This window comes from Amblyomma maculatum, chromosome 4 (genome assembly GCF_055883805.1).
Source record: "Amblyomma maculatum isolate TAMU_Amacu chromosome 4, ASM5588380v1, whole genome shotgun sequence".
NCBI lineage: Eukaryota > Metazoa > Arthropoda > Arachnida > Ixodida > Ixodidae > Amblyomma > Amblyomma maculatum.
Window position 1 is genome coordinate 43,067,012 of NC_139347.1, and position 19,471 is coordinate 43,086,482.

Here is a 19,471-nt window from a genome sequence, read left to right on the forward strand (position 1 = left end):
AAGCGTCGAGAATAATAATTACACCCAAAGGCACATAAAAACACGTACGCAGAAAAAAAGTACGCATAAAAAGTGCGGATGTAACGCTTGATAATTACCTGTAACGCAATACTTACAAAATCAAGGGACTCGAGTTGATTATCCTTCAGCAAAACTGCTTCTTTTCTGTCCTCGAGAGGAGCGAAAGGCGAAAGCCTGTAAAACATCACGCAAGACTATGAGATTTTCCTTGCCACACAAACGTGCAAAAAACAAAACAAAACAAAACAAAGACAAAAATCGAAGGCTTTCAATCTTACCGCACGTCATAACCTGTGCATGTCCTTTTCGTCGAATACTTTACACTTGCTGGAAACGTAGAAAAGCTCGGATCCGTCTCGGCTCCTACAAAGGAAACTAGGAATAATTAGTTATTATACTTGAAGCGACACTGTGTACAACTCCCTAATATTTTTGTTGTCACTCAATAACAGATTCTCTGCTTCTTTTTGCCCATATCTACGTTGGTCCAGCAGCGATGGACGATGTTTAGTACCAAGAAAATTGCATCTAGAATCTTCCTGAGAGTCACTTAAAACTAATGACTCCCCCGCATGACTAGAAAGGTTGCCATCGTTTTGACCAAAAGGGTCGATAGAAGCGTTTTAATTGCGAAATCTGCCAATGATGGCGACGCCTCTGCATCGTTTTTTTGTCTTTGTCAGCTGATAAAAACTAGCGTTTTCTGTGAGAGTGACCTCATTGTGACTATAGAACGTGACTATCATAACATTATTTGTGCTCAGTGTTAATTTAAATTCATTTCCTTTTTGTAGCGAAACTTGTTTAAAGATACTGCAATGCATGCGCTGACTCATTTGGTTCGCAAGCTTAATTTGACGAAAAGGGAAAATGCAAGTCACTTACAGTCCCGTGGCAGTCTGCGACTTCCTAGACTGTATGGCTATGTGTTCGGCTAAAAAAGAAAGGAAAATAAAGAAAGCTTAAAACTTGCCCATTGTCACAGCTTTTGTTTCAGCCACGACAGCACATTGACTTTTCGCTCGTGCTCAGTGCAATATGTATTCTTAGTGTTATTATTGCTCGGAACTGTCAATGAAGTGACTAGCGCGAGGGCAGTGGTTTTACTGACATGAACGACCTAATTTCATGCTCTTCTCGGTACTCATAGTTGCTTTCATCAACAGGATCAATTAGCTAAGCACGTGGATAAATTAGTATAGGGATCTCTGCCATGAGGTTGGAAATTGAATAATATGATGCGAAATTACAAAAGCATGAAGATAGGCTCAGATAACAACGAACAATCCGGAATGCACAAATCTTCAAACAGCCTGACCATCTACTACGGAGTCTTGTATAGTCATTCGTACCAGTCATTGCCGGCGCTTAACTAAATAATTACATTTTTTTTCTTTTTATCTGGATAGAGTGCATGCAAACGAGCTGTTGATCAAAGCAACTTTGAACGGCTTCGAAAGGGCCTCAGTTGCAGTTTGCTTTTCAGGAAACATTATTCATGCCTTGGGGGCCTTATGCATCTTAGTCGATTCCTCCTTTCCATCGCTTCACACGGACGGATCAACCAGTAAGTGGTGAATTGAAGCGCATGGTTTCTAACGCTGCAACGGCGTACCTGGCCTCTTGTGGGCGTAAGGCACGTCGTAGACCCTGTGCGGCACGGCGTACGCCGACGACCCCCGCGACGAGCCTCCGCAGTACGTGGGCTCCGCGGAGCCCAGCACCTCACTCTTGTAGCGCTCGCCGGACAGGCTGCCTGCGGTGGCCGGAAAAAGAGGAATACACTCGTCGTTACGTCGAGAGCTAATGGACAAAAACGAGACAGGCTTCTATCAGCAATTATCAATCACGCTTTGAATGGAATGAATCTTTCTCTCTAAATGTCTCATCATCTAAAAAAAAAAGAAATACAAAACAAGGGCAAAACAAGGGCAAAACAAGGGCATTAAACTGACAGCTAAAAATTGGCACGTGTTGCCTCTGTTAATCTGATTATAGTGCGAAAGCACCAGGGTTTTCCGCCTTACTCGTTTTAGCTGGTGAAATTGCTGTTTTTCACGCTATACTTACAAGATATACAAACTCTTTGTAGCTATGGGCCTGGTGCGCTGCAGTTTCAGATGTACATGTGACGGCATCTGTGAACCGGCACGTCATATGGTAGAGGTTTAACCGTGGCCTCTGCAATCACCTCCGGTGTAATGGCGCGCTTTATCGCAGAGGACATGGGTTTAACCCTCCCTGCGGCGCTCTCTGAGAGCCCCCGGCGTCATATGGCGGGTGCTTAACCCTACTTAAACTTTGTTGTAAGGTTAAATGGTTAAGACTCTCTGCTACTGAATCCGAGTACCGGGGTTCGAACCCGACCGGATCAATCCGTTTCAATGCTTCTTTTGTGTGAAAGCAATCTGTGAATGCTTCTTTTAGTGTGAAAGACAGATCGGACAATAATCCTGATTGGTAATATTGAGCGTATGAGGGCTTCTGCGCTAAAAACATTCATGCGCCACATTCGGTACATTAAGGGTTCGAATTGTAATTGTTGCGTGAATTCTGTATATCGTTTGCGCCTCATCATTGCATGCGGGCCAGCAAACCGCAACACTTCTACCAATGCAGCTGTGTGTGCCAGTCGAGCCAGGTCTCGGTTATGCTTCGTGTACATGCAACACACGCAAACATATTAAGCGCTTTATTAACATATGTTGCCTATGATGCTGCACATTTTTTGTGAGATGTTTTGGCGCCCTTTTCGTACTTCCGTTTCCGAACAGTCGATATCAAGCGAAGCCAGGCCATGTGATCTGTGCTTGTCAGTTTTTTTGTCAGTACTGCAAGTACTATTCACGAAACAGTAATAATTAGTGTAAGTTGCTAATGATTGTTACTAGCAACAAATTATAATTAGCAGTAATTGTTCAATAATATCTTGTGTTAGTGGTTAATGTACTTAGTGTTAATTACAAATTAGTAATTGGTATTCGGTTTTAGAGGTGCTGATTGCACTTGTCGTCATAATGTTTCGAACACTGCTTTTTTGACGCAGACGCTTTTTGTTCCGATGGGATATGTAACACTTTTGCATTAAGAAATTAAGCTCAGGTGTTGACGCAAGATTAATCTTGATGCACTTCTGTTCTGCCTAATTGCGCTAGGTTCTTGAGCAAATTTTGTAATGTGGCAGCAATGTGACTAGCGTGTGCACTGGGGTTCGGGACACCTCGAAGAGGGTCCGCAACGGTCTGAAAAAACAGGCTGCATAGCTTTACGGCAATGTGCTCTAGTGATGAGTGACTGCCTGAAGAAAATCGAACTATTTAACGCGTCACTTAAAGATGGTTGAAGACGGGTGAGATGACAGTTTTTTTCGTTTTAGTTTTAGTTTAAGCATGATAGGCCTGAAACCGCGGTGAATCGAATGCAAAAAATTGTCTTTCGTTTCCGGGCGTACGTTATCGGTTTAGAACACGACCACAGCGGCGGTATTTCTATGGAGATGCAATGTGTGACGCTAGCGCATCGATATCTCTATGTACGCTACAGAACCGCGCTGACGATCCAAATGGAGCCTTTCCCGGCGGCGTGCTTCATAGCACACGGTATTGTTTGGAGACGAAAGGATCTGTTAGGCTATAAGTCATTTTTATCAGTCGGTTTATTAGCATAATAGTTAGATGTCATGTAATGGCTTTTGTTTCAATATCTTGCATTACTCTAAGCGAGGTACTGTCTCTGGTTTCTCAAAGTATAAGTGCTAAAACAACACTAAACCAAGCAAGAAGAGAGGAGCTATTGTGGACCTCGCCCCATTACCGTAGGCGAGGCATGGCCCTGCAGATGCGGTCGCAATCGGGAATGAAATGAAAGGCCTTACAAATTCGTTTCCGGGCAGACGGTTTACAATTTCGGGCCTATTATATATAACATAAAACTGTCGGCTCATTCTACACTCCTTCTCCACTTCTTTGGTCACTGGTTCCTTCGGGCTTATTGAGGCATAGATGTCGTTGTCATTGGCCATTCCCAGGAATTCCGATTTTTTTTCTTAAGACACGCTACCCCGACGTCGTTTACAGCGAATAAATTTTTGGTGGACACTTAAGACCCGCTTTAAATGTGTGACGGGACAGCGTTACGGCTCCTGTCTGTCATCTTCCCTTTGGGGATCTTCGTAAGAACACACATTGTGCCGCTCGCTTATTCCCTAATACCTTAATTTGTGCCTATATTATCTCCCCCATCTCATATCCATACGTTTGCAAGACCACCCGAATAGATATAAAACCCCACTTTAACCAAGCCACTCGAACGCGCCTCATTGGCCCAGGAACAACGTGCCTAACTTGAGATCCAAGAGTACGCCCCGGGTTCGATTGCAAGACTCCCGCCGAAGGCTGCCCTCCTGACATCACCTACTAACTTGGCCACCCTGTATGGTCTCGTGACGTCATATAATCGACTACCCAATCAGTGCCCGGCAACGTCTCCTGCCGAGTAACACCAGCTAGAGGCATGCTCGTGTTTTTTCGCTCACAGTGGTGACGACGACAAAGCCACATTTTCTGCAGAACGGGATTCTTAACTATGCAGCCTTAAATACTTAGAACAGTCGTCACAGTAACCAATTCAAAAGCAGCCATGGATCCAGATGGGAGCACTGACCCTGCGGCGTGCCGTGTGCAGCGGTGGCGTCGTCTGAGTGGCGGCGCAGAACGCACCATAGCACGGCCAGCACCACAACTAGCACGAGCACAGAGCTGCCGATGGGCAGCGTCACCGTCAGATGCCGATAGAAGGATGCCATCTTGGCGTCCAGCAGGTGCGGCTTCTGCGAAGGCACGTCTGAAAAAAGAGCGGTATGAGGGGTTAGGATTTACTTCTTAATTGACGTTGTACACTTCAGCGTTGCAGAAATTACTAGTACGGGTTTGTTTGTTTCGATAGATGATCAACCTAGAGGTTAAACAAAATCAAGTTGGCCTGTTGTCCCTTCTGGTGATTTCTACAGTGCGGATGTAAAATTGGATAATATTCTGGCATCTATTGCCTCATATGTATGTATGTATAACTTTATTAAGGAGCCGGAAAACGACGGGTTAGAGAGTCGTGACACTGGCCAAGTGTCGACCCGGGGTTATGCCTTACTCTGCACTTCCCCATTTGGCCCGTTTGTGGTGGGTTGTGAGGCTTGTGCTTTTCGAGCGCACCCCGGGCATGCTGGACGGCCCATAGTTGAATGCCCTTGTCTGTATTTTGCACAGCACTTTGAAGTTCCGACGGGTATGTCCTGGATGCAGCTTCGGTCGGGAACCTGGCTAATAGGGTGCCTGAATGTCTTTTGCCTCCATCGGCACATTGACCGCAATCGCCGCAATCATCGCAATGATTCTAGCGCCATCTTGTGCGCAAAGCGGAAGCTTGGCGGTTCAGCATTCGGCATACTCGCAACCGATGGCAGCACTACTGCGCTGGTGGGTGACTACACAAAGGGTGATAATATCAGTCTCTTACTTTTTTCCCGTAACACCAATCAAAATGAGCTAAACCGTCCAAATGAAGAAAATTGACTTCTTCTCAACTGCTCACAGCATGATTAGGAGTTTTTAACCCAAATGATCCAAGTTGATGTGCTCGACTGGATGCTCCAATCAAGATGGTGGACTAATGGTTATAGTGTACTAGAATTATAGCATACACTATCTATATAGCTATTGCTGCATCCGCCTCCTAAGTAGGAGTGCACTTTCAATGTATAGAAGACCAGCAGTAGGCTTGCACGCGCCGATACTAAGCGATGAAAAGTCAGAAAACATCTGATGACAGATAACGCTGTAGAAATTACCGATAGCATTATGATAGTGCTGCAAACCGTTGCAATCTTTATTTGCTGCTACTAACAACCAGTGGCACGCAGCCTTATCACGTTACTTGTAACGCGCAGAACCATGTTGTGCTACTCGTTTGTTCACACTCAGTGTCACCAAGACAAGGCTTTATGGTTTTTTAATATAGCACATGATGAGCCGAGGTCCATCTCGAAGGATTGCAGCCAATTAAGCCCTACAGCTCGCTAATTGTTCCAAGTTGTTTTAGTTTCCTTTGGCCAGTTTATCTAGATGTTTCTTCGCCGATTGATGTTAAGTGCTGCCGAATGTAATCGCGTTTGCTGCTATCGCAGTCGCCTAATTGCTTAGTTCTTTTGCGGAAGAGTTCATTTAAGTGAAACGCCAGTCTCTTCGGTTTCTGATTTCGGTATTGTCACTACTACGCAGCAGTATTACTCGATTTATGACGGACTGCATTTCTAGATACTCAGAGCGATGGTCAAGGCTAAGACTCGGACGCTTTTCTAAAAAAAAAAAAAAGTGCGAGTTCAGCTCAAATATTGCATTTGAGTATGTAAAATGTACCAATAATTTGTGCTTAATTAGAATGTGAGATAACATCTACTAGATGTGAGATAACATCTAATGAGTAAAGCAGATGTTTGCGCGCCCTATGCATCCGACCTCCAAGATGGAAAATGAGTGTATGCACGCTGTTCTTTTCGTAAGTATGCTACAGAATTATGATGCTGAATACCACAAAACGATAGACACAAAAAAAATTTTCATGTGCACTTCTTATAGAGTTCCAATTAAAGTTGCCAACGTGGTATGATAGGTGGCGTCGAGTTGACTCATTCTGCAAAATATGATCGACTCACCCTTAGTCTGTAGACCTCACACAAAGTGCCATGTTTATAATGCTGGAATGCACGACATCTCACTTTACTGCTGTCTTGCGACCATGTCAAACCACGATGCACATCATGGCGCTTAAGTTTTATTAAACGTGATTCTGACCGGTCAATCCTTTACCGCAAGTTCACAGATCAAGTAAGCATGTGCATGTGGCCCATCACAACTAAAACAAATTACAAGGGTTCAACGCTGCTGAACCAAATATTGAGCGAAAGCATTAGCTGCGGGTGACCGAGCGTTCTTCTTCTCGTTTTCTTCTTCCTCAGCCCACATATAAAACGCCGCTTTAACTAACCCGTATGAACGTGCCTTAGTGGCGTATGTGAATGCCAGGGTCCTAGCAGGCTGATTCTGGCATAACCGTCCCACGTGAAACGAGAGACCCAAGTTGGCAGCTCCTGCCAGCCCACATATAAAGCCCCGCTTTAACCAAGCCGTATGAACGTGCCTGACGTCACGTATCACGTGAGCACCAGCTGCGCCTTTAGCGCTCCACGCCGATCGGTTTTGTGTCACGTGGGGTGTGATGTCACGCGCGGCGCCGTAGCTGCGACAGCGCGCGCTACGCCGACCGCTTGAGTTGGTAGCCCAGCTCTCACCCTAGTGTCACGTGGGGTGTGACGTCACAGCGTCACGCGGATGCGGCCGCGCTACGCGGAAGGCTCGAAACCTAGAGTATTATTCCTTTCGCAATAAAAAAGAAACGGCACCAGAACTACGATGCTTTTGGTTGACCACGCAGTGCGCAATTGAATTTTGGAGAGAAGAACACGCAGAACTGGTTAACTAAGCTTAGCGAAGCGTCAGTATATGATGCTTCACAGCAATGAAATCAAAACAACACGGACGGTGAAGCATCACTAACAACGCACCGCCGTCCAGCGTGAGTGTGGCGAAGTTGAGCTGCGCCGTGGTGCTCCCGGCGTCGTTGTGGGCCACCATGAGCAGCACGTACCAGGAGCCTGTGTCCAGGTCGGAGAGCACCAGGTCTCCGTTGTGCGGCGCCAAGTGGCCGGAGGCCAGCGTCCAGTCGGCCTCTGTGCTGCGCCGGTAGTGGACGGTGAAGTGGCTTATGGGGCAGCCGCCGTGCCACCACGCCTCGGGACGAAGCCAGGCGGCGCTCGAGTTGCTCTCCACCAGCCGGTCGGGCTGCTGCAGCACGGGGCCTGCAAAGTGGCAGCGCCACCGAGACCACATGCTGTTGAGGGTATCTTGAACCGGTCAACCGGCACAGAGCGAAATGTATATAGAAATGCGGTATGTGAGAACCTGGTCACTAGAATTGGAATACCACCGTATAGTTACCGGGCGAGCCACAATAACCATAACGAACCAACGTTTTCAGCAGCTGCTAAGGATGACAAGCCTGTGAAGATATTCTCCAACGTAGGTTAGGTGAGGTCAATGCTTTACAGTAATGTACATCGTGTACAGTTGCTGCCGACTCAGATTTTGGGATCTAGCCTTCAGTGAATACTCTCTAGACCATGTATTCATTATTCATTATTGAAAAGTCCAGTGAACTGTGAGTGAAAGACAAATTTCTAATAATATATACGGTTCGTAAGAAGGCTTAGCTAGGGGTGCAGTGCAACCGGTCAGAGCTCCGCACTCACGGTTCCCTTCAGTGGCGGCGGTGATGACGTTGCCTTCGGGTCCTCGTCCCACGTCACTGGCGGAGCGCATGCGTAAATGGTGTCTGGTTCCGCATGCGAGCCCAGACAGCGCAAAGCTGTTCCGGTCGCCACCCACCGACTGTTCTCGCCAAGGGTGCTCGTCGCCCTCCGCACGCCAGGACACATAGTAGGCTGCGATGACACATGGGAGGTACAAAAGCAGCATGCAGAGGAGGCATCTCATAAAACACCGTTTCTAAACTTGTGCGCTGGGGCGTACTGATACTAATGCGTTTATGAGAAAAAAATCTAAATATTTTTGTACAATAGGATGAAACCTTGGATGTATTCATGTGATTTTGTCAAACATAGGAGCAGTTTCTTACTGCGGTGACTGCAGAGAGTTATAGATATTTCCCGAATGAAAAGCGCTCAACATTCTTTTCTACACATTAGTGTAGGTGTATTATTTGGTAAATGGGAACCACCAATCTAAACATTCAAGCTGAGGTTGGGTGAGTTGGAAGGTCGTGCAGAGAGTGTTGTGTCATGGAATCTGCTCACTGCTATGGTTGGGGTACAAAACCCCTATGTCTACGTTGTGATAAATGTTGAAGAAAAGTGAAGGATGAGACCAATCTAAACATTAAAACATTAAAAAAAGCGTGAGCGATCCATAGAGCGTTTCTTACTTCGTTATCTCTTGCTTTGCAATATTATAAGCGCAGATATTCTTTTATTTTCGCTTGCGTTAGGAATAGTTACCAAATAAACTTATTAAAGAATACCAATACTAAGCGGTGCTCAGTCTTTCCTTAATAAATTATCTAGAAATGGTTTGGTATTATTCAGTGGAACAGGTCAACATTCTACAGCTGCAGCGCCTTTCATTTAAAATCAACTAAGTTTTCGACTCCTCCGCGTTCCTTTTAATTTTCTTCAGTAACCTGCTAGAAATCATCCTTAAGCACTTATTTGCATAAGTGAGCAACACGCGGATGTCCCGCATTTCTTTTCGGGTTCCATATCGTCTGGTTTTGGTATAACTATACAATTAGGGCGGATATTTTAAATAAAGATTACAGAAATTAAAAGCTTCAAATCAGATATTCAAGAAATTTAGCATTCTTGGCTAGTTTTAGTTTTTGGAAATAGTTACAGTGCAACGTAACGTCCTTAAATGCTGTCCGTCACATGGACACACGCACGGGGACTAGACCAGCTCGCGATCACCTCACAAGGCCTCTAAATTAACGTTCCTTTCTTTGCTAATGCTGTGGTCCGAGGGCTTAGCGTCGGGCGGCACCCTAGCACTCGCGAGGATTCGCGAAGTGTCTTAGGCCTCTCCAGCGGGCTTCGTACATCGTTCCCGCCCCCAAACAGCCCGCCCCGTCAATAATGCAGTGTGCGGGCTTACTCCTGATGGGGGGATCATCGAGAGGGATGACCGGCCTCTCCCACGCTAGCGAGATGGTCCTGGCCGAAGTACCCACCACGCGGTAGGTGGGCGGCGGAGGTGGGTCTGCAACATTGAAGACCGCAATCAGCAACGGCTCCGCACTGCGGTGCCGACAGCTGCGCAGCGCCGCCAGCGTTGTATCATTAAACAAAACACGTTGAACCTTGGTGCGATTCCTTACGTGCTCGTTCGTTTCGATCTTTCCTCTTCATCCAAAATATATAAGAGTAAAGAAAACGCTCCACATCGTTTCATGCCTTAGATGAGGGCGCACCCTACCTAGAGTACAGAGCAGCTGACTAGTGGCCAAAGTATTACAAAACCGACACAGAACTTGCTTGCCGCAAAACAAAAAGAAAAATTTTGTCTGTGCTTTTCTCAGCTTCTACTCAGTGCAGCTGAGCAAGTCTTATTTTAGTCGAGAGAGAGAGAGAGAGAGAGAGAGAGAGAGAGAGAGAGAGAGAGAGAGAGAGAGAGAGAGAGAGAGAGAGAGAGAGAGAGAGAGAGAGCAAAATATTGTCTGTGAAAAAGGACGTCCGAGGTTATTTCGCTATACCTGCGGGAAATTGTGAATGCCAGCAGAATAGTAGGCCTGCCTTCACAAAGCACGAATAGCAGCTTGGGCATGTTGGTTATGCATCTTGAGGATAACAGCGCGGAACACAGGACGGGAGCACAAGATTAGAGGACGACACAACGAGCGCTGTTCAACAACGTTTATTTTGGAACACCCTCAACTTCTTATACCCTAACGCCACAGACGCGTACAAATGACTTCCACATATTAGCAAAGTTAAAAAACCAAACAAAAACATAATATTAGATAAATAAATACACGTGCCGCATAACCTTTTCTTGCACACAGCGTGGTGCACTCTCTAAACACTCATGGAGACGATTGCACATTCAGCAGTTCGATTTCTTTTTGTGTTAACAGCAGGGACGGTTTGCTTACACATCGTTCCTGCAGTCTAGCTATCTCAGCGGCTTCAATTATCTCACGAACCAGCGCCTCATTATGTTTTGCTAGAACTTTACATTGTGTGAATTGCACGCAGCAAGTTTTTGACGCGCAGTCTCTTACATGGATCCCCAAATGCCTGCTTTTTTGTTCGACGTTGTTTTTGTGTTCTTTCAGCCTGTCATTTGTGCACCTTCCAGTCTGTCCTACGTATTCCTTCCCACACTTCAAGGGTATGGAATAAACAACGCCTTCCTCGCCTTCAGCGCTCGTTGTGTCGCCCTCTAATCTTGTGCTCCCGTCCTGTGTTCCGCGCTGTTATTCACAAAGCAACCTCTGTTAAACCATTCACCTTTCGGTTCTGCGCCTGGTTACGCTTACCACGTCCTCATCTGCCTTTGCCACGTATCCTGCAGAATTGCCTTCAATTGCCACGCTCTTCTTTGTTCGACACTCCTGACTCACTTTCACGTTATGTTACCCGTGTTGAGAAGAGGTGGTTGCGCTTGAGGTTATTTTGCCGCAGTGATAGCGTGCAATGTCTATTTTTTTTTTTTTTTTAGAAAACTCGTAGCGGGCGTTGGCTACGTTGTCAACATTGTGAGCGAGAAATCACGGCATGCTTCTCGCAGTTGCAGTCGGCAGAAAACACAACCGGGCTTTGATTGATTGGCAGGTAGTGTGACGTCCCGAGGCACGAGCTTCCAATTAACCGGGAGGTTTCTTTGAGCTGGAAGAGTCAGACAGGCTACCGACAGGCGACAGACTTTGATTACGAGTCAGACAGGCTACCGTATATAGGCCACTTACGCATGTTCGTAAGGCTAGTCTAAAGTCGGCTTTATACCTACGTCGGGTGGTCTTTCACATGCTAATGTGATATCTAATGTGCTAATGTTACGGAGGCACAACTTGAGGCATTCGTGGTTAAGCCAGTAGCAAAGTGCATGTACATTGGCGAAGAACCGCAAGGGATGCTGCACATGGCAGCCATTAACGCTTTTGCCTCATACCCTGAAAGGCGGAGTTTCCAATTTTTTTTTCATAGTTTCCGCAATCGACACATTACGCTTCCTTCCATCGTTTGCCTACCCCGTGCACTCTCCGCCCCCACGCTCACCGGCAGCCAGGGTGCGTACAGAATGCGTCCTGGAAGGGGGTCCGGGCCCCTTGGCGTTGTAGGCCTGCACCAGTACCTCGTAGCGGGTGTCCCTGTCCAGGCCCGTGAGGACACCCTCACGCTCGTGCAGCGTCTGGTAACGAAGGGGCTCGGGCGAACCCTCGCGCCGGTACGCCACGTAGTAGCCGTCCACGCGGCCGAAGACGCCGTTGATGGCGCCGCTCCCCGAAGAACCAGGAAGGGACAACGGGTCCTGGTTGCAAGGGTCAGAGCAGATAAAGAAATACTTCCTCTCTTCCTACCCATACACTTTCGGACATTTCATTTATCTTTAATACCTTAAAGGCCCCCATAAATTGGGGATATTGCATAAAGGATGGGTAAAATATATAAAAAAGACATATACGTAATTTCGGTGACCTTGGCTAGTCTTTTCAGGCACCTGTTTCTCGAGAATTTAGAGAGAAATGTGATATAAGAACTAGAAAATATAGTACCAGGTACATGAAAAAAAATTGGTTAAGTGTGGCACCCTTCTTGGCCTAACGTACGTGTGCTAAGGTAACGTTTCAGAGGTGTGGCTTCGTTTATGCAAAATCAGGTTATTTAAAGCTGGAAACATTGTTTATAAACTTAGTAATCATATATTTAGCTAGCCACTAGACGTAGGGACTGAGCTTAATTTTGCTACTTGAGGTATTATTCTGCTTTACTGAACGCCATCAAGGAAACCTGATCTAGTCGATGTTTGCTTGCGTGAGAGAGTCAGCTGATAGGAAAATATCAGCCGCATGTAAACAACAGCGAAAAACGTGCGCGATATCCCTGAGAGCTGCAGCAGCAACGAGCTCTCCGAACTAGTGGGCGCACCTGTTGCTTTTTCTTCACAAAGTAGAGACATTAGTAATAAATTGTGATACCTGGAAGCCAAGCTATGATTTTTTCGGTTTAAAAAGTCGACAACGGTTTCAAAAAATTGAACTGAGCCTAATTAATGCCTGCTCTCAAAACCAAACGTCAGATATCATCTCTCACTGACGAAGCGCTACGAAGGGCCTTCGCACCATGCACAGCTACCGGACGTTGTAACCTCTGTGAGTGCGTACTCATATTAGTGCCATGCTCCTGCAAGTATAAAAGAAGTCATCTAGGCCACTCTGCGTTGGCTACGGATGCAGTAACAGCCACAGGAAAGGCTGCAGCTGGAGTCTCGAGCACTAAGTGCGACTTGATCGACGTGCGTCTAGAGCTGTGCCACTGCGGAAAGTCCTAGCTGCATCGTTTCCAACCAGGCATCAGGAATTACGACCTGCGTCGAGAATGGATGTGTGGGCTACACAGAAAAGAATTACAGCGTAATAAGAAAGTACATGTAGGTAATATGTTAAAAAATGTTGGCTTAACAGCGCGGTAATCACAACATGTTTACAATTAAGTGGACGTTTTGTGCACGTGTAGGCATGCTCGCAGCATCTTCGCAACGAAACGCCGACGGATCCAAAAAGTCTATACTAATTTTGCTGCTCGGCGCACAGAAACAAAAAATAATGGGACCACCCCGCGGCTTTAGCATTACTTTGCAGTGTTTATACGAGAGCGGCTTCGATCTGCGTGGTAGCATTGAGATAGCGCGGTGGATAGTAGTGCGACCGATCGAAACTAACGAGTTTGGTCGTATGGGGTGATCCATCATGGGGTCATTTTGGTCGTTGGAACCACCTCGCTTGCAGTTGTAGCTGGAAGGATCGAACCTTACTAGTATATAGCGCTTCGTAAGGATTCCTCTAATTTCTGCATTATCCGCACTTCGTAAGTTAGCTGCCATGGACGTTCGTAATTCGTTAATGGTAATAGACGCCTGTCTAGGATGATTTTAGATAAAATCTCGACCACACCACGTTAGTCCTGCTATTCGTACAGCCACGCCTGCGTCATCGCGCAAAGGGCCAGCGTGCAAACGAAAGTCGTGGAGCAATGTTGGCAAAAATTCTGAAACCTTGCTACGCAGCTTCACGGGCTTGTGCTGCCGCAGGATAAGTAAAGTCGTTCACTGCAAATTATGTCGATAATTACAGAGTCTTGCAGTATTCACATAGTGCCTGCTGGCTGTTCTCGCGTATGCTCCTCTGTGTCGCGTCACTTCCCGTGGTAGTCCGCAAGTTGTGTTTTTTCCACGTCCAAGTGAGGATGCTCGGGAGCTTTCAAGATATTGAAGCAATGTGTTTTCCTGTGCTGTGGCCTATGTCCTAATCAGTACTTCATACACCCTTTTCTGATCTACTTGGACCCATGCTAAATTTTAGGAGATCAGGAAGGTTTTACGAACTGATCTATATAATAAATGCAGAAGCACAATGACTAGACTGAAATGGTCAGTCCAAAAGACTGCGGCTTACATTTTCACGTGATTGCCATAAATCATTAAATACCTTCTAGTACTAATGAAAAAACGATATTATAGTTTCCCATATATTCCTCCCATATTATCGTTGGTGTGTGGAGAAACACGACTCTGCGTGTTCAACGTTTTTAATTGCGACCACTGTCTGTGCATACCATCGCTGCCGTGACACAAATTTCCCATGGAACCTTGCTTCCAATGCTGTTTTGTTAGAGAAAATTCAGGCTAGAAGCGGCAGCGACCGATAAATATAACTCAGTGAGGTGCACCACGTTCTCGGCATGGCTTGTTCTTCACACGCTATGCTTTTCAGCCTGAAAATTGCATTTGCACTGATTTTTATTGAACTAAAAACAGCACTTCATTCAACAGTCTGACATAGTTATTATTTATCTGCGCTGTAGATGCACCAGAATATGAGCTTACCTCGAATTTTATCGATACACTCCTCGAATCGATCGGAGAGAGGTGAACATTCGTGGGCGCATTCCGAGGAGCTGAAAAGTTGAAAAGAATCTATAAGAACATCTTATTTTATTATAGCCCAGGGGCTGAGTTACCAGTGGTAAGTGAAACGTGTCTTAATTACAAACAGATTGTAAACATCCTTTACGGAGAGGAAATCGGCTCCGTTTTCTTCCTTTTTCATTTGGTGCCGATAATTTTCAATGGATACAAGCTTCCTTCCTTGCCTGACGCTTCGCTTATCTGGGGTGAAATACGAAAAGGGTATTTGACCAAGGTATAAAAGGGCTTATTTTGTGCTCAGACAGCGGTACGAATCCGGGAAGCGGGCCCTTTAACCACGGCTAGTGCGATCACAAAAAAGAGGACTTGGTTTCTTGAGGTCTTGGCTAGGTTGGGCGTTAAGGACAAAACCTTTTACGCTTTCGGTTTTCAGGAGAATTGGTTGTAGTGAAAAATGTATTGAAATGAACCGACCAAGAGAAGAATCAACGCTCAGTATGCAGTTTAATAATCCAAGTGATATAGACGGATTGACAGTAAGCTATTTTAATTTCTTATGTATTTGTTCCAGTTTGTTCGAGCATGACAAAGCCAGAAATCACACTTTAATTTCTTATGTATTTGTTCCAGTTTGTTCGAGCATAACAAAGCCAGAAATCACACATAAGGCGATCGGCGTAGTAAATTTGTAATTTCAGGATAAGTATGGCTTTATTTTTTTTTTGTCGCTAGATTTTAGACACTTTCGCTGTTTCGGTGTTTCCATTGTGCACATTATTCGTCGCAGATTCTCGATGGCTACTATGAAGGCGAAGTACTAAAGACACCCTTAATATACGCCTGGTGGTTTGGGCTTCCACCTCGCATATCTGGGTGCCCGATTCTCAGTGCCGTCAGGTGCCCACATAATTTTCAATGGATACAAGCTTCCTTCCTTGCCTGACGCTTCGCTTATCTGGGGTGAAATACGAAAAGGGTATTTGACCAAGGTATAGAAGGGCTTATTTTGTGCTCAGACAGCGGTACGAATCCGGGAAGCGGGCCCTTTAATCGCTGACGGCCCTGACGGACTGGTGCCTGTACCTCGGGAATATCTCGTGAACTGGAGTCATGGTTTGTAGAGGGAGTCCAGAGTATCAAAGGCGTGCCCCACACCTCACCGAGGTGTGACGTGGTTTAGGAGTCTTGCTGGAGTGTCAGAGGTGACTGTCCGGAGAATCACATAAAGAGGGGTCATTGAAAATCAACCGAAAATTCGTCACCGGGGCGCTTCTTCCGGGCGCCTCATAGTCGTCATTGCAAGGGCTTGGAGCAATAGTCGGAGCTCGCTAAAAGAGATCAGGTCGAATTGTTTCCCCAGCCCTCCACTGCGGATTCCTTAAAATCTGCATGCAGCTTCAGGACACTAAAACCCACGTGCTTAGCACATATTTCTCTTGCCTTTTGTGCTTTTCACGAAGCTCTGGCCAATAGACCACCGCCATGCAGTGTAAATGGCATGTCCAGTTAAGGGTAGGAAGGAAACTGCTGGACCACTCACGTTCGTCGTCGGTGTGCACCTCCAGCGGCGCCGTGTATCCTCCGGGCCCGAGCCCGTTCTCTGCTCGCAGTGTGAACAGGTACGAGGTGGAGGGCTCTAGGCCCCGCACCGTCACTTTGGTCTCCGAGCCGGCCACCGATACGCTGTCCTCCCACGTTCCTGAACCCGAGGGACGGCGAGGATTTAACATACATCTGTGTTATCGCCTTGTCATGGCAAAGGCTGCACAATAAAGTACGAAAAGATTGTATAGAATGACATAAGCTCTATTGTTGCGATTTGAAGAGCTGGGAATGCGCATACATTTTGGAGGGGAGGCGCTTGTGCTCGCCGTAACAGGCTACGGTGTTGCATTCTTGTCTGGAGGATTTCAAGAACCTTTAAAGCGATAACATAGCTCGTTACTACCAAGAAATCACAGCGGGGCCTATTCATCTATTCTCCACGGTGCCACGTGGGCCCGTTCCCACAATTACTGACTCCACCAACAACTGTGTTCGCACAACATGTGGTACAGTGTGATGCGCTCGGATGCGTGCTCGGTTCCCAAAGCGAATATTGTGAGTTACAAAGTTGTTTATTTCGTGTCTTCTCTTTCAATCGATCCTGAGCGGCCTCACACGGATGACAGACAAACTTTAGTGCGTTAGGACACAAATTCTCAACCTCGGATTTCGCCGATGTTTGTCTACCGGAAACCTCCCCTAGACCTCAAATAAAATAAATAACTTTATGGCCGCGAGAGGGCTTGTATCCCGTAGCGGCGAGAATAGATCACTGACCACTACGACGTCACCATAGCTGAATATACTACGAGCTTAAATGCAGTTCTTTTGCCGCGTGCTTTACATGTCGTCTTCATCAACGCACAACTATTTCATTGGCTACATAAGATTCGCTAAGTGGCCCCAACGTGTTGTAGCGCACTGCCACTAAAGTCTTCAATCACCAATTTCATCGATCTTCGTCTAAGGCCTGCTTGACCTTGAAAACCGAGCCTCGAATCGAACCAAAACGGAAATCGAAGTGAAACACGGGGAGCTAGCGTACCTACTGCTCCTTTGCGCTAACCACGCTGAATCGTCTCTAATCTTATTTCCGACATGAGTGCTGTAAAATTTTACTTTAGTAGACAGCTACTAGACGTAAACAGTTTGGAGGACACTTAAGCTGTTTAAGGGTAAGACGCAATAGCGTAAGCGCCTTTCTTCAGTGGATGCTCTTGCGGACCCTCGTTCACCTGCATTCGCCCTTTACCGACATGCACAAGCATCGGCCTCCAAGCGCTCCAGTGATAGTTTAAGCTGTCGGATTCAAATCTCTTGCGATTATTTGATGGCGATTATTCTCTTTATATCCATCTCTCTAATCTCCCAAATACTCACTATCGTACAACCGTAAGCTACCGAATTGTGGGAAAGATCACACGACACAGACATTAAATCCCGCTTGAGCAATGGCGCACGAGAGAGCTCGCTTCTCCACAGAATAACGCGCCTATTTCGAGATTCAAAGATCTTGGATTTGATTTCTGTATCGGCCCTCGTATATTTTCTTTTGAGCCCTATTCATCCGTTTTAGATTCCGCCGCTTCGCGTGTGACGTCAAACATTTCTGACCACTGACCTTCTTGATATGCCGGCGCTGCCGGGCTGTCCGCGGAAGCATGAACACTGTCGCGCTAAAACGCAAATAACTTCCCGGCTTCACGAGAGTATCCGTGGTGAACTATCACGCGACACAACGCACCATCCTTGTTGGTCCACCGCAGCAGGTACTGTGTTATGGGCAGGTTTCCGTTGAAGGGCTCCGTCCACGCCAGCCGCACGTACCTGCTGGACGCCTCGCTCACTTGGAGACTCTCCGGAACGCCAGGCACATCTGGTAGAAAAGGGAGGTTAAGGAGAACTACATGCGACTCGTGCAAGCGGGGCAAGAGAACAATAACTGTGCCAGGGAACGTCTCCAATTTACACTACGTCGGGGTCGTTTGAAGTCATGCCAGGAGGAGAATTCTGTCGAAATGCTTGTGAATTTCTCCTATCCGTAACCATGAACGTTTGAAATGTGAAGTGCTACCTTTGTAACCTAGAGAGCATGATACACGGGTCCCTTGATCATCGAAACGTGCCTGCTGCGGTGCGGACCGAACCCTTGCTCTCGGGACCAGTATTAGAGTGCTATAACCACTAAGCCACCTAAGCGGGGCACCTCTTTTACTGAATTGCAAACTACCGTCCGCATGTTCAAGCTGCCCACATTGCCGCTGCTAAACGGTCGTTTGTAGTATATTCATTCCTAATCTCTCGCACATTTAGTTTGGCCCTGCGCTTTGCCCGGACAACCAAGGCTGAAAACTCATCATGTACAGGTCCATGCAATTATTTTTTATTGATCTTTCATATGCTTAATTTCAGCTCACATCCTTGTTTTTGTCTTTATCTCTGAGGCTGCCAACGACTTTTCGTTTCACGCGCATTTATTTTTAAACTAGCCATTCGCTGTTATTCAACAAGCAGCTATTGCTATGCATACATGAACTCGACAGAGAGGGGTCGTTATTATTAAATTAATATTCAGGAGAAATAGTGAGTTTTGATGAGGAAACACTTGACTTGTACTCTCCCTTCCCCGACATTTCTCCCCTTTTCCTCTAGCAAGGGGATCCGACTAGACTTTTGCCGAATTCATGTAAACGTAGCTTTTGCTGAACTAGTGGCTAGCGGCGCATAGTCTGGAGGGACAAGGTGTGCCTTTTTATCCAATTAGATGTTACAAGCTGACTCCTTTCATGAGGCGCGGTGTAGTGGAGGACCCAGGATAATTTTGATCACTTGTGCTTCCTTAACGTGCGCTGACATCGTATAGTACGCGGACGCCTTGCATTTAGCCTCCATCTAAACACGGTCGTCGCGGCCCGGATCGAACAGGAGGCGTCCTGCTGGGTAGTCAAGTGGGAACAGTTGGGGGGACCGTACCTTGCACAACCAATTGCACATTAGTAGTGTCTTCCCCGAAGTCGTTGGATGCGTGACATGTGAACAGAGCGTCGTCAGACTTCTGGATGTTCGTGATGGTTAGTGTAGACCTCGGCCGTTTGGGGTCAGCGTGCTCTACTTGGGAGTATCTGGAATAAAATAAA

At 46.5% G+C, this 19,471-nt stretch overlaps 1 protein-coding gene across 1 annotated transcript in view; it reads right to left on the reverse strand.

Annotated features, from left to right (window-relative positions):
• Nucleotides 1-305: 305 nt before the first annotated feature.
• The window catches only part of LOC146190874 (cell adhesion molecule Dscam1-like), a 142,919-nt gene continuing 123,753 nt past the window's right edge, over nt 306-19,471 (reverse strand). The window contains exons 14-25 of the mRNA XM_084600245.1: nt 19,308-19,456; nt 18,079-18,210; nt 16,330-16,488; nt 14,748-14,818; nt 11,921-12,173; nt 9,798-9,902; nt 8,381-8,572; nt 7,637-7,930; nt 4,684-4,863; nt 1,637-1,777; nt 907-955; nt 306-384 (exon numbers count right to left, since the gene is read on the reverse strand). Coding sequence (XP_084456371.1) covers nt 306-384; nt 907-955; nt 1,637-1,777; nt 4,684-4,863; nt 7,637-7,930; nt 8,381-8,572; nt 9,798-9,902; nt 11,921-12,173; nt 14,748-14,818; nt 16,330-16,488; nt 18,079-18,210; nt 19,308-19,456 — 1,804 coding nt within the window. The remainder of the gene's footprint in view (nt 385-906; nt 956-1,636; nt 1,778-4,683; nt 4,864-7,636; nt 7,931-8,380; nt 8,573-9,797; nt 9,903-11,920; nt 12,174-14,747; nt 14,819-16,329; nt 16,489-18,078; nt 18,211-19,307; nt 19,457-19,471) is intronic.